Here is a 15,897-nt window from a genome sequence, read left to right on the forward strand (position 1 = left end):
TAAACCACCATTTAGCGTAGCTGGAAGTTGATTCATGTCTGAGCTGATTCTTGCCTCCGTTGCCACATTTGCCACTTTTTTTTAGTTTGGCGAACTTTAGAACAATGATTCTCCAACCAAACTAAGGCTCACCTACTACAATTGAAGGGCATGTTCTCTCATCTTCGGAAAGGAAACCTGTCAATTGCTGAATATGTCGAAAAGGCCCAGGCCACCGCTAATGCTCTGGCCATAGCATGATCGCATGTCACTACTCAAGATCTGGTTCTACAACTCTTGAATGGTCTTGGACCAGAATTTGATCTAGTTGTATCAGGAATTACTTCTCGTAGTGACCATCTTACCTTTGAGGAAGTTCAGGCCCTCTTGCTATCACATGAAACAAGGTTAGAACATCACAGCAATGTGATAGACTTGTCTCTCAAGATGCAAGCCAACTTGAGTGTTAACCCATCAAGAAATGGAAGATATAATGGATCTGCTAGTGGACAAAATAACGGTGTGGGTCGTGATTCTGGTCAATTTTTTGGGCGTGGTGCTGGATCAATATTATTGTGTCAAGTGTGCCTTCGGTTTGGACACACAACCATTGTTTGCCACTACCGATTCTACAAAAACTTTGTCACTCCCAAGTATGGTAGTTCTTCTTCCTTTCAAGCCTTTTTAACTGAAATTGATTCTCCTTTTTACCACTACCATGCTCCCTGACATTGGTGATGATCTCTGGTATGTGGACACCGGAGCTACGAACCATGTCAGTTGTGGCACAACTAATTTGGAATCTACTACACCCTACCACGGTACTGAAACACTGGTTGTTGGTAATGGTAAGCAATTACTAATTTTGTATATTGGTCAATCTACTATTTCCTCCTCAATAGATTCCTCTCCTTTACAATTAAAAAACATTTAACATGTGCCTTCCATTAAGAAAAATCTTGTTATTGTTTTCCAACTCACCACTGATAATGATGTCTATCTTGAATTCTATATATCCTGTTGTTTTGTAAAGGACAAGATAACAGGGACCTCTTAAAGGTAAAGTAAAAGATGATTTATACCAGCTTGGGGATGTGTCCAGTCCAGCTTTACAATGTCATCTTACCACCACTTCTAGGGAATACAATTCTTGTTGTAATTGTTCTTGCTATTGTTATTCTAGTGTAATATTAGAATCTTGTAATCTTCAAGAAATAAATAAAAGAACTTTTGATTTGTGTGATGTTTCTCCACAAGTTTTTTCTGTCTCTAATTTAATGACATTGATTTTTAGAACTCTAAAATTGCCATCATACTGAAAATACTTTGGTCAAATTGTTACCACATATTCCTGGCTCAATAAATGCATTACAGTTTTGTAATGCTAGTCACCAAGGAAAAAGTCACAAGCTCCCATTTTCTATGTCACACAATAGGGCCACTCAACCTTTAGCACTCATTCATACTGATCTAAATACTATTTCCATGTTGTGTCTAAAGATGGATTAAAATACTATGTCCATTTCCTTAATGACTATAGAAGGTACTGCTGGATTTTCCCCTTTACACAAAAAAACCAAGCCTTTGAAGTGTTCATAAAATTTAAGTCTTGTTGAAAAATAATTTAATTTTCCAATCAAAAGTGTTCATGCCGATTGGGGAAGTGAATATAGACCTTTTGCACGCTTCTTAGCAGATCAAGGAATTCATTTTTAGCATCATTGCCCAAGAACAAGTGAACAAAATGGTCGTGCTGAGCGCGAACCCAGACATATTACAAAAATGAGTCTCACTTTATTGGCTCGTGTCGGTTTAAGTATGGACTACTGGTGGTATGCCATGGCTTATGATGTCTTCACTATCAACAAACTTCCCACACTTGTTCTTGGCAATATTAGTCCATATGAATGTTTGTTTGGAAAAAACCTGATTATAACCACTTGAAATCCTTTGGTTGCAGCTGTTATCCACATTTGCGACTCTATAATGCTCATAAACTTGAACTGAAGTCTCAACAATGCTTGTTCTTGGGGTATTCCTCTCATCACAAGGGTTATTTGTGTGAACACCCTAATGGCAGAGTTTATATATCAAGACATGTCACATTCAATGAGGGACATTTTCCTGCATTCTCAAGCAGCAACAGCTTCTCACAAAACTAGGTAAACCCGTTATCTCAATCCCCTAGCTTCAGTTTTCAAACTATTGTTGCTCCTACATATACTAACTCTGGTTTTGTGCATCCTAATGCTACAAATAATGATGTGGTTCACGAGGACAATGGTTTATCAATTCCTACTGTTACACACCATACAATGACCATACCTACTATAGCTCCCACTACTTTAAACACTGACACCCATACCCCACCTATACCTATAGCACCACCAAATACCAATTCAATACTTGCTACAACCATAAACACATTAGCCAATGACACGCGTACTCCACCTACACCTATAGCACCACCAAATACCAATTCAATACCTGCTACAACCATAAATACATTAGCCCATGACACTCGTACCCCTACTCCACCTATAAAACCAACAAACACCAATTCCATAGTTGCCAATGTCATAATCTCATCAAACATTGATACACATGCCATTCCCATAACTGTTTCAGTCAATACAACTACTCCAACACCCGTTGCACAAACCAGCAATCCAGCCACAAGTCTAATACTTGCTGCTGAAACCAGTTTCCCTGTGCCAATCTCTTTCAATGATAGCACCTCCATACATGTCCCATCCACTGCTGTCAATATTGAAGCTGCCAACACATCTACTACTACTATTCAAGCTTCAGCAAGAACACATACTATGCAGACCAGATAACTAAGTGGGATAAGGAAACCTAAAGCCTATAAATAATGCCACAAAATATCCCTTACTCGAGTCTTTCATTCCCTCTGAACCTAAGAACAGAGCTGCTGCTCTCAAAAATCCAAGTGGTTCAAGGCTATGAACCAGGAATTTGAGGCATTGAAAAAGGCAGGAACTTGGACTCTGTTCCCTTATTCTCCACACATGACTGTCATTGGAAATAAGTGGATACACAAAGTTAAACTAAATGCAAATGGCACTCTTGACAGACTCAAATCAAGGCTTGTTGCTAAAGGATATTTACAAACACCAGGGATAGATTATGAAGAAACTTTCTCCCCTGTTGTTAAACCTGGCACAGTAAGAATCATTCTCACTTTAGTTGTGTCTCTTAATTGGTCTGTGAAGCAATTAGATGTCTCAAATGCTTTCCTCAATGGGAAACTACATGAGACAGTGTTTATGAGTCAACCAGAAGGATTTGTGGATCCCACAAAACCATCTCATGTGTGTCAACTCCACAAAGCTCTTTATGGCCTAAAGTAGGCTCTTCGTGCATGGAATCAAACATTAAAAGATAAACTTCTGGAATGGGGGTTCTCTGCATCAAAGTCTGATACTTCATTGTTCATCTATAGCTCAAGTAACAACCTAATCATCCTACTTGTCTATGTTGATGATTTCTAGTAACAGGACCCAATACTCTTCTCATTACTCAGCTTATTTCTGATCTCAACAAATCCTTTTCTCTAAAGGGTTTAGGTCCAGTTCATTATTTTCTTGGAGTAGAGATATATCGTGATTCCTCTGGCATGTATCTCTCACAAACCAAATATATCACATACTTGCTTGTTCGACTTAACATGGAAGGAGCCAAACCAAGCTCCTCTGTCAAACTATCCCTTACTAAAGGAGAACCATTTCATGATCATACTCTTTATAGAAGTACTTTGGGTGCTTTACAATATCTCACTCTAACAAGACCAGATGTTGAATTCATCATAAACAAATTGAGTCAATTCATACATGCTCCTACTACTATCCATTGGGAAGCTTACAAGCGACTCATGAGGTATCTCAAAGGCACTGTTCATCACGGCTTACATCTCACACCAACCTCTGCTTTGAGCTTAGAAGGCTACTCGGACGCTGATTGGGCTTCTGGTATTGATGACAAACAAAGTACAGGGGGTTATGTGATGTTTTTTTGGAAGAAATCTTGTGTCATGGTCTGCCAAGAAGCAGCAGGTTGTTGCACGGTCCAGCAGTGAGAGTGAGTTCAGGGCCTTGGCAAATGATGTTGCTGAAATGAAATGGTTAGTATCTCTCCTATCTGAGTTTCACATCTCTTCTCACCAATGTCCAATATTGTGGGTTGACAATCAAAGTGTCGCTGCCACTGCTGCTAACCCGGTGTTCCATGCTCGGTCCAAATATATCGAAATTGATCTACATTTTGTATCTCATAATGACAAAGCAATTATCCATTCGGTATGTTCCAGTTATAGACCAAGTTTTCAATGCTTTAACAAAACCTCTTTCAACAGATCGATATCACTATCTTCGGTCCAAACTCAAGATGTCTGACACAACTTTTCGTTTGATAGGGGATGTTAACAACCTAATTACTAATGATATCACTTAACTGCTTTTGTTAATTAGCTGTTAGCTATTACTATTGCTTAACTACTTTCTGTTACATTTTGGATTGTATTTCTTGGTCTATAAATAAAAGGTTTGCTACCCTTTTTCAGGTATACTTTTAGCTCTATTTTTGTGCCCTGTTTTTCTTCATCTGCTTTTAGCTTCTTTCTTGGTTTTACCTTCCACAATACATGTATTAAAATTTAGAATAAAATTATTAATTTTATACAAATAAATTTATAAACTATGTTATATTTTATTAATATATAATTATTCCCACACGATACCAGCTGGTTTTTTACTTGAAGTGCAACTAAAGGTAGAATAGGTCGTGGCACTTTTATTTTTCTCAACTGGACTACATTTGGCTAGCTAGCATGAACAACAAAAAAACTAAATAATATAGGCAGTTATGCGCAGGATTACTACATTTACATGGACGTTGATGCTAATCACCTATCTTTCCAATTGGTCGAGTCGTACCACCATCGTCCCTTCACTTTAGGGCTGAGAAAAAGGGTCCACACCATTCTTGGGCTTTTATAAGAGGCTCGAGATATTTCAAGGCTTGCCACAAGAGAAAACTTCGTGCAGTATGGACTATATTCGTCCGGAGAAGCAAAACAAAGATGTTACAGAAGGTAAGGAAGTCTCTTATGAGTGGATTATGCCAAATAAAAGGAAAGTTGTTTGAAATAACTCAAGATCAGCTCCACCTGCTCTAGCTATTCAAATTAGGGAATTTGTTGAGGAAGCTATCTGTCATGTTGTACCCATTGTTGCAAGAAAAAGGAAGGGGGTTGCCGAAGAGATGTCTGCAGGAGACTTAATTATTTTATAACAAATTAAAAGTTATTCTTAAATAAAATATTTTTAAATAAAAATTTTACTGTATTGTGATTCTTCCTGTTGTGTCTTTTGGAACCTTTTCAATAAGTATATTTTTTAGTACGTAAATGCAACAAGTTATTTTAAACTTATTGTGATTCATTTATGTTTAGATGAGTGTTAAAAAAAATTATGAGCATAAACTACTTTGTCAAAATAACATGCTGAAAAATCGATACATCTATTCAACACCTCCCAAAAGTTATACAACAAATCTAAAAAAAAAAATAGAATCATAAAGAAATTATTTGCACCAATTACTCTATAAATCTTTTAAGGGTTAAGCTGAAAAAACCAATCAACTGACATTGGACAAAATCCTGAGTTCATTTATTTGAAGTTAGGTGGGCAATTTCACCTATAAGAGAATTCTCTTAGATGATTGTGTATTATAGTAAGGAAGCAAAATGATGTTTTGGTTGTGAAAAACACCAGCCTTTTTCTCCTAGAAAATTACCACAAACCAAGAAAACAAAATAAATTTTTGAGCATTGCTACAAGACACCCTATGGTGTCCCAAAATGCTATGACATGGCACACCGTCATCGGGTGTCCCTTAGCAATTCTCTAAATTTATTTAGATAAATACCAACACAGATATGCAGAGTCTCCGAAGCAGTTGGCTAGGAAATATGAAACTAAACTGCAGTCAACCCCGCCTTAATCTACAAGACAAGGGTATGATCATATTTTCACAAAACGAATGTCGTTTTGACCGAATGCAGTTCCACAGGCAGGACACTTTCGATGGCGAATCTCCAAATTCTTTTGGATACAAAGATTGCAAAACAGATGAAAGCACTTCACAATCACAACCTGAAGATTGATTGGAACTGTGTTAGCATACTAAAAAAGACCAAACAAGAGACAAAAAAATGATGGGGTCAACAACAACTCTCACCTCCTTCGGCCTATCACGACATACAAGACACTGTAAGATAGACTTGCAAAACTTGATTTCCTCTTGAAGTTTCTGTACTGCTGCCTCTCCTGTTTCAGAACTCATCTCCTCAACACTAGCTTTCAATTCCTCAAACTCTTCCTGGAGGAGATTCCGGGAGTTTCTGCACGATAATAACTAGTGAGTTAGTGAGCACAAAAACCTTACTTCGGAAGTGTTACCAAGGAAATCAACCCAATGGAAGATTCAAAGAAAACAAAACTTAATGTTCACGTGTGAAAAACCATAAAATAAGGATCTCAAATTGGCAAGAGTTGCCAATATCTTCCCAAGTACAGCCATTGAATTCTAATGAAATGTATCAGAATACCACCTTTCATTGTCTAGTTCACTTTGGACACTGTCGATTTCCCGCAGAAGTTGTTCATATTCCTTTTCAGAAGATGACAGAGTAAGTTTAGAGCATTTCGCCTCCTTCTCAGCATCAGCTAATTCCCACTTGGCAGTTTCTAGGTTGACTTTAATATGTCTCTCTTCTTCAGTAACTTTAATCGCTTCACTCAGAAGAACCTTGACCTGCATTCAAACAATTGTTAAAAATGACTAATAGATGCAAAATTTGTCCACAAGACAAGTGAAACTATACCTGCTCTTCACCCTGAACAATTCTCGTCCGCAAGGACTCTATTAATGTATTCATTTGTTGAAGCTGTTTAGTCAATGCCTGTTTCTCAGAGTGTAAAAGACTATGTGCTTGTCTCGTCTTCACACTTTCAGAAACAAGCTGCACAAATAACACGAAAGAATTAGACCAAATATCCAATTGTATTGAAGAGGGTGGCAACGAAATATGGAGTCAAACAATGACAATAACCTTAATGTTATAGTCATCCCTCTCGGCCACTTGCTCCAACAGATGCTGATGCTGCGTCTGCATGTCTTCATATGCTTGGCCAATGGTCTGGAGCATAATGTGAAGTACTTTAATATAATTATAGTTCAAGACCAGGAGGATAATATGAAACTGAAGAATATCAAGTACCTCAATTTCAGATATATAAGCATCTGCTTCAGCATCTTTAATTTTAATGGCCTCTTCAAGCTCCAGAACATCCCTACAATGCAATGTGAAAAACATTACAAAGTAATACAAATATGTCATCATACATAATATTCTTCTTTTGTAATAAAAAAGAAACCACATGAGTTATTGACAAGATAAGTTCTCTCACATTAAAACAATATAAAAGAGAAACACTAACTCTTACAGCTCAATGCATTAACTCAAAATTTTGAAATAAGAGAAAAAAAGAGCTACATTATTAACAAGAGCTTCTGATAAGAAGTTCTCAACTCCAAAAGTAAAAACAGAACTTTGATATATACATATTAGCAGCCAATGAAAAGATATTGTCAACTCTTGTCACAACAAATAACATCCCTGTGTGAGAGAGGGAAATGAAAATCATAAGTACACTACAAATCTACCATAATTTCCTCTTAGAATCATCAGGTGTTATACACCATGTCTTATGCACCAATTTCAATTGCACCATCTTCTAATGGACATTTATGTAACGTAAAACCTAAAATTAATATGGCAGACCCACTTGTGCACCCAGTAAAAGTGAATAACGTTCTTAGTTTTTTTTTTTTTTTTGCTCTAGGACAATTTATGTAACAAAATCCTTTGCTTTAAGAACACACCTCTCTGAAGAATCCAGTTTGGCACGCAAGTCAGTTAGCTCAGCTTCAGCAGCTGACAGCCTTAATTGACAAGCAGCTGCAGCTTCATAGGCAGCTTTCACTCTCAACTCTAAACTATGTTCATCCAAAGCATTTTTCAGTACTTCAGCTTGAGCGTGAGCCCTACGTTCTGATTCTTTGATCTCCATCAGGTCACTGAAATTAAGTTTACAAAGTCTGTAAGAGTTGATATAACAAAACAAAGAATACTTGATAAAGAAGACAAAAGACACCAGGAATGGGAAAACTAAACTAAAAAAACAAGAAAGAAAAACCAAAAAATAAAAAAGATGGGACAGAACTCATGAAGTATGTAATTCAAAGTTTATGTTTAGTGAAGCCACAAGCCAAGAAATAACATTTCAAAATACGATATGCACAATGAGTGTTTTCTTAAGATGTTTTCAAAATACAACATGTACCCTGTTATATGCCAACCTAGATGCTTAGCTTACAAATTCCAAGTACTATAAAAAGCCCTTAGATCTGCAGATCTTCAGTTTAAAAGTGATCATTTTGTGAGCACAAATATGATCCATAGACTTGCTGGAGTTTTAATTCACTAATACCAGCATATTAATGATTCACAAAAGCCTGCTTTGCTTCAAGATTAATATTCAAAATCCATACCACCCTAAAATTGCAGAGAAACTAGTAAGCAGGTAATCAGTACATATAAGCCTCGATCAGTGACCACAAAACAAACCATCAATCTCTTCATCATCCAATATCTATTACCTGTTGTCATTACTTTCCTGTCCATACATGTCCAAGAAAAGTTGCACCTCTTGTTGCTCCTTCTGCAACTCCTCAATCTGCAAAATATATTCACACATCAATGGCTGGCTCATAAAGTTCAGATTTACAGTGCATAACAACCGAAAACCTTCTGCTACAATTTTCACAAAGTTCAGTGATTAGCCAAAAATTTATGTGATATGCATAAAAGATGTTTAAACACATAAAGGTTGTTTTAGAGGGGAGGAACGCGTACAAAGGGGGGGAGCATTGCGGATCGATGAAAATGAACAGTGAGAAGAGAAATAAGAAGAGGAACAAAGAGGAACACGACTACAGTGGAGAATGAAACAGAGAAGACAGCTAGCAGATTTATAACTGACCAAAATATTTGTCTTTGCTTTGAAAGAAATTTAACTTAAATTCTTAAGAGGACAGTTTTGTTATCGCTATCGATAGAAGAATTCATTCTTACCATTTGATTTTAGTGTAATAGTCATAGTAAATTAATTTTATTGATAAATCATTAATTTCAATAAATATTAAATACAACTTTCCATACACGTGAAAAACACGAAATCCCTATCAAACTGACTCGCGATATTGAGAAAATACCATGTTGATCCCGAATTATACTAAGCACACTCATTTTACACAATCAAAATGCACACAATGATGTGACATACATTTTAAACCGTTATTAAGGTTAATGCATGTTACATCATTGTTTGCATTATGAGTGTTTTCAGTATGTAAAATGAATGTCTATTTAGTATTACTCTTAGGTGGCGTTTGGTTGGAGGTAATGAAATGCAATGGAATGGAAAGAAAACAATTTTCATTCCATTTCTTTGTTTGGTTGCATTTTAAAGTATTGGAATGGCAAATGGAATGCTCTTTCTACCATTTTGGTGGAATGACTATTCCATTTTAAAAAGGAAGGAAAGACCATTCTAATGTAACGAGAGAAAATATTTAATGATTTTTTATCAATTTTTTATGCATTTTAAATTTTATTCCATTCCATTCCTATTCCTATTCCCATTCTCATTCCCATTCCTATTCCTATATTTTCATTCCTCCCAATTTAACGTCACTTTAGGTCTCTCATGTTTCAGCATACTTGACCCTTTGCTTTAATAAATCTAACAACATTTAATCTACTTAATTTTGGTCATACTATTTTCAATAGGTTATTTTTCCCTTATTGTTATTTTTTAGTTTAGTTATTTTTTAAATAATGATATCTTTAAGAAAATGTATGACACTTCTTTTTTTTTTTTTTGATAAAACAAAGGTGAAATGGTCTTATTTTTTTTTCAATAAGATATTTTTGCCCTTGTTTTATTATAATAAATACATTTAGTTATTTTTAAACTAATATCTTATATATATACATATATATTTTCAAATTCTAACATGTAACTTTATATAAAAATGAATTAAGTTTCAACATATAAATAAATAAATATATTTTATTAATTGAAATAAAACAAAGGTAAAAAGGCTAATTATTAAAAAAAAGTTTGACCAAAATCAGATGTAGGATTAATTTTGGTACATCATATAGAATTGAAGGATAGCATACTGGATTTTTTAAAAACAGAGTCACGTCTATAATCAGTTTAAACATGGGGACTAAAATGGTATTTTCCCATATACGTATGTTAATATTAACAATTGAAGTGCAAGACTACAATTCATTTACAATAAAGCTGAACCATATAAAAATACTAAACAAATTGGGAATGAAATAAAATGACAAGACATCATTCAGTACATAAATTGATATATAACAATTAAAATACTACATTGAACAAGGAAAGAAGAGGAAAAAAGAAAACATCCATGGAGCAGAGGAAATGGAAGAAACAAAAGGATGAAATGCATCAGTTAAATGAGCACAAATCTTACCATTTCCTTCAGATCCTTCACCTCTATCACTTGTTCAGCACATTTTTCTGCTAAACTCTTTTGTTCAATTGTCTATAAGATACAAAAAATAAAAGAATCAACAACTGAATATATAAAAAGTAGAGGACCAAATTGGCAATGTTTGCAAGATCTCATACACATGGAATGTGATATACATGAGAATTGGGGCTGGAATCCTATAATATTACTCTACTTCAAAATAATATTACTTCGAAATTCAAACAAAAATTTAAATTTTAACTTCAGTTTTTATCAACTGATTCGTTCATGTACATGTTTCCAAATGAACAAGAGGCGGAAAGAGGAGTTCAAACAAGAGAGATTATGGCAGTTTTTTCCATTCATTCTTTAATTTTCATTAAAAGGAAACTGTAGTCATAGTCCGTGGACAATAATAAGATTAAGAAATCAAACTTAAATGAAGAAGTGGCCAAGAGTCAGGTGGTAAGAGGTGTGAAAAGAAATCAGATATAGACTAATCAGTTTTCTATAACACACTGATTTCAAATGAGTTCGAAAAAGAAATCAGCCAGACTCTGCTTGTAGAAGTAACCATTTAGCAATTCCCCCTACACTCAGCTCAAGGTTGTAAATCTTCCTTAAATTACCACTTTCATGGCCAAAACAAAATATGCAACTAACAAAGGTGAATAATAAAAACAGTGGAGACTTCAACCACACCTTCTTACTGAGCAAAAGTTTCAAAGATTGGGCTTTCTCACGTAGAGAAAGTGTTTCATCAGCTGTCTCCTGCCATCGTTTCAACTGAACTTCCATCATTTTCATTTCCCTGGACAAAGCTGAGGCCATGACATGGAACTCTGCTTTGATATCTTTTCTACCTGCAGAAGGGAGACCATTTACAAACCAACAGTTGAAGTAAATCTTTTTTCAAACAGTTGAAGTAAATGACCACTAAAAAGAACAAAGCTCAAAAGATATAATATTTGACCTAAATCCTGGATAGTTTCTTCCATTTTAACTTCAAGATCATTCTTTTCATTAATACTCTTCTGTAGCTGGAGCTCAAGTTCTTCAGTTCTGGAATCAGCAATCTCAACAGCATTCCTCGCTGCATCTGCTGATTCTACTTTAGCATTCAGCTCCTTATCCCTTCTGATGACAAGAGACCTGTCAACCTGAAACTGTACTTTCAGAAGATGCCGAAATATAGAAGTTGGATAACCTACAAGGAATTAAAAGAAAGCAATCTAACCTGCAAAGCATCAATCATAGCTCTGTATCGCTCAACTTCAGCATTCCAATGTTGGAGTTGATCATTTAACAAAGTATAAAGTCGAGATGAATGTATGTATTTGTCATCCTTCAATTCACTCTGCAAGAAAGAACATATCATAGATAGATACAATTCTTTATGTGATAAAACGAAATCTAGAAAAAGACCAATAGTTGTTATGGGTAGAAAAAATACAGATTTGTCAAGAAAAAAATACAGATTGAAACAACTAACTATCGTGGTCCAGGATCAACAAAATAACAGTTTGGTGTGTTAAAAAAACAATTATCCATAGAATTATAAGAGAAAAGAATACAGGTCTCTGAGAAAGCATCAATAGCAATAGCAAGCTCAACAACATTAAAGAGTACTGACCTGGAGAGCCTCCACCTGTTTTGACAATGTTAGATTTTCGTCCTGTGCTTCAGTAAGCTCAAAAAGACGGTTTGTTGCTAGCATCTGTATTAGATATTCAAATACTGTTATAATATTAACTGTATATTAGTTGTAAGAATTAGGGTAAATTGCATTTTAGTAGTTTCCTATTTGTATTTAGTAGTTTCCTATTTAGTCTACCACATGTATACCTTTGTTTCCTCAATCGAAATCTTCAAATCACGCAAACTTATTGTCCTCTCGGCAGACTTCTCAGGTGACAAGTGTCCATTTACTGCTCCTGAAGGAAGAATAGGAATCCCAGATGCAGCATCCTTTTGCATTTTCAGATTAATTAATTTTCTTCTACTTTCTTCAAGTTCAGCCATAGTATCATCAAGCTCACCTTTTATCAATAACAGAAAAAGTATACATCCAACAGATTTAAAAATCAATAACAGAAAAAGTATACATCCAACAGATTTAAAAAGTATGTCAGAAAAATAACAATAACAATAACAGTTGAGGAACAATTCCTTTTCATGAATTTAATAGTCTCTGGGTAATTCTAATTAGCTGACAAATGCATGGCCATAATAGAGTTGGCATATATGATCCATCCATATAAACTGCTAACAATGTACATATTTATAAAATTGCACTCTAATTTGATAACCATCTTAATTACCTGCGAGACGTTTAATTTCAGATTGATCAGTCGATTGATTGCTTTTATAAGTTGCAATCTGTTCTATGTATACTTTATGCTTTGAATGAAGAGCATCAATCACGGAACGCAAATTATTAGCCTCCTCTTTCATCATATCATCAATCTTAGATAGCACACTGATGGCATCTAAATTAAAAAATAAACCAAAAGAAGCACCATTTAATAAAAATGCACAAACATGCTTACTGTTCATCAGTGGAAGATAAGAGGTTTATTTATTTCTTGATAAAACTCATAAAAGATAAGAGAAAATAACAAACTCAGTATATGAGATTAATATGAGAAAATGGACTACAATTGAACCTCATTATGATATATCCTGACCTTTTGGAAATAAAACTCCTCCTAGAGCCTGATATAAGCTCTCAGTTTTCGCCATTTGAGCGTTAACACTACCTTCCACGCGTGTCAACAATGCCCGAGTAGACGCATGGCGAAAAGAAAGGGCTTCTTCAATATATTTTATAATACCATCATTGTCATTAGCTTCAATGGAATCTTTTTGCAAGAGCCTACACAGAAACATCTCCTCCACAGGACCTGATGGAATTGAACCTAACGTGTACACCATCATGTCAATCCATCTTGTGTGATGTAGAGAAATTAAAGCTCAAATTAATCAAAATATTTGAGCAGAGAATAACTATTTACATAAACATGAGATACGGATACCTCTAGAAATATCAACACAATCCAAGGTCTGTAAAGCATTTTGATCTCCACCAACGCATGCTCCGAGAAGGATTAAATCATCAACCAGCTAAATATAAATTTTTACATATACTTTTCAGAAAATTTTAAAAAATATATATCATATTTTGACTGGAAATTGGGACTACTAGAACAACACGCGCTAAATAATACATCCAATAACCTGATTCCATAGTTGATTCACTGCAATCAACATGTCATCATAAGAACCTTGCTTTTCTTGTGATTTTTTTATTTTTTCTTCAAGATCATGCAACTCTTGCTTTTGTTTCTCTATCTGCTGATGGAGTTTCTGATTTTGGTAATGAAGAGCTTCTGCATCAACCTAGACAAAAAGAAAAAGCCGAATCCTTCAAATAATTTTCCTCCCATACTGAAGTGATTATAAGCAGAGCAAGTCAGATCAATGCCTACGTATAACTCCAATTTCACTCCACCGAAGGCAATCACAGCAATCCATGTTCATGTATGTACATAGAAAGAATTAAAACAATACTGAAATTCACACCTTTATGTGAATTTCTACTAAAGTTGGGGGGTCTCCTAAAACAGAATTGCAGTCATGTCATTTCATTCAAACAATCAATTTTCAAGATTACTAGTGGAATCTATGCCAGTGTATTACATGTAATCAAATTCATTTATTTCTTATATTTCCAAGTGTCACACTAGATACGCATAGTGTCACAATTTCTTGAGCCTTGTGATTCAACTAAGATATATTCTAAAACTCACTTAACATATGTTATATTTATTTGTGTTTATCAAGCCTAAAAAAATTTGCTTTTGATCTAAACCATTCTAGCCTTGCCTAGAATTGGATTTGATCATCAAATTCTGTTTCCATTCTTCTCAATTCTCTCAAATAAGCATAGCCCCATTCTAAATGAGTCAGTATTCAGTTATGTTAAGTAATCTAAAGTGAGTAGAAGTTCTTCCCATTTCCAAAACCTCTATTCTAAACCAAATTAGAATTCAAAGTGAGTATATGGATTTGTTTCATGCATTGAGAAATACCAAAATGAAGTCTCTGCACCCATTCATCTTAAAATACAAAACACCTGAATTTCATATATATGACAATATATATGATTGGAAATTCGCTCTATACAAAAATTATATTCCTAAATGTCGTTCATTTTCATTTCTTAATATTTCCAAAATTCACTTTGATGCATGTTCTGCAAACATTTCAAAACTTGCATATCTAATAACTACCAAAACTTCAGCAAAAGAATAACTAACTACCAAAATTTGATGGAAACCCTAAATGGTTTCTCTCACTATATCTGGAAAAACTGTTATTAGAACACTTTGAAATCCCTAATTACATCAAACAAATCCCCACTAACAATCCCTATATAAGATGAACAAGCATAAACAGAGTAATAATGCGACGAAATTCAAACTTTTTGAAACAAAATACTCACAAATTGTAACACTTTAAGCAATTCAATAACTTCGATAAAAAGAATAATAAGGAAGATTTTGTAAGTGTCAATGATTGATGAAGAAATTGACCTGAAGCGGTTCATGATTTTGAGAGAAAATATCCTTATTAATCCCATTACCCTCCATTATCTGACTCTTCTTCCTTGTAGACTAATCGAAGTGTATGAGCAATAGCATCAGTTGATTTTGGTCTTTTTCTTTTCTTTTCTTCTCGTTTCTGTATTAATTACAGAATAATTAAATAAGAAATAATTATAATGGAAAATAAATGAAAAAAAAAAAAAACATCCAAATTTTTGAAATAATAAATAAATCATTTCAAAAAAATAATAATAAATAAATAAATAAAATATAATGTCAAGTAAGGGAAGAATAAAAGTAAAGAGAGAATTACGCATTAATTAGAAACGTTTTTAGTAAAATCCTCATTTTTTAAGAAATAACGTATACAGCTTTCAAGAAGTGCTTTTTAAGAAATAACAGCGTTTTTCTTTTTTACTGAAGAGTGGTTTTCATTCTTGAGAATAGTGGTGGGGGTGTTCGCGGTCTCGGTGGTGCGGTTTTTAACTATTTTTTTAAAATCAATTCGCACATGTGGTGTTTTTAATTTCTCAAAACTAAAAAACTGTAAAAACCACACCGCAAAAAATGGTGCGCTTTGGTTTCTGCGATTTCTGTAATTTGGACTATTACCAAATAATTAAATTATCACAAATACAATCAAACTTGAGCA

At 34.4% G+C, this 15,897-nt stretch overlaps 1 protein-coding gene across 1 annotated transcript; it reads right to left on the reverse strand.

Moving 5' to 3' along the window:
- Positions 1-5,647: 5,647 nt before the first annotated feature.
- LOC115709708 (E3 ubiquitin-protein ligase BRE1-like 2) lies at positions 5,648-15,579 on the reverse strand. The gene is made up of 20 exons (XM_030637878.2): positions 15,559-15,579; positions 15,234-15,381; positions 13,876-14,037; positions 13,674-13,761; positions 13,326-13,556; positions 12,960-13,127; positions 12,484-12,677; positions 12,272-12,355; positions 11,876-11,995; positions 11,612-11,798; positions 11,341-11,501; positions 10,639-10,710; positions 8,725-8,801; positions 7,948-8,142; positions 7,283-7,355; positions 7,115-7,201; positions 6,887-7,024; positions 6,614-6,816; positions 6,241-6,403; positions 5,648-6,155 (listed from the first exon to the last, which is right to left on the reverse strand). The coding sequence occupies exons 2-20, from the start codon at positions 15,288-15,290 to the stop codon at positions 6,024-6,026; spliced, it is 2,592 nt and encodes an 863-aa protein (XP_030493738.2). The 5' UTR covers positions 15,291-15,381; positions 15,559-15,579; the 3' UTR covers positions 5,648-6,023.
- Between the last annotated feature and the right edge of the window lie 318 nt (positions 15,580-15,897).

Source organism: Cannabis sativa, chromosome 3 (assembly GCF_029168945.1).
Source record: "Cannabis sativa cultivar Pink pepper isolate KNU-18-1 chromosome 3, ASM2916894v1, whole genome shotgun sequence".
Classification (NCBI taxonomy): domain Eukaryota; kingdom Viridiplantae; phylum Streptophyta; class Magnoliopsida; order Rosales; family Cannabaceae; genus Cannabis; species Cannabis sativa.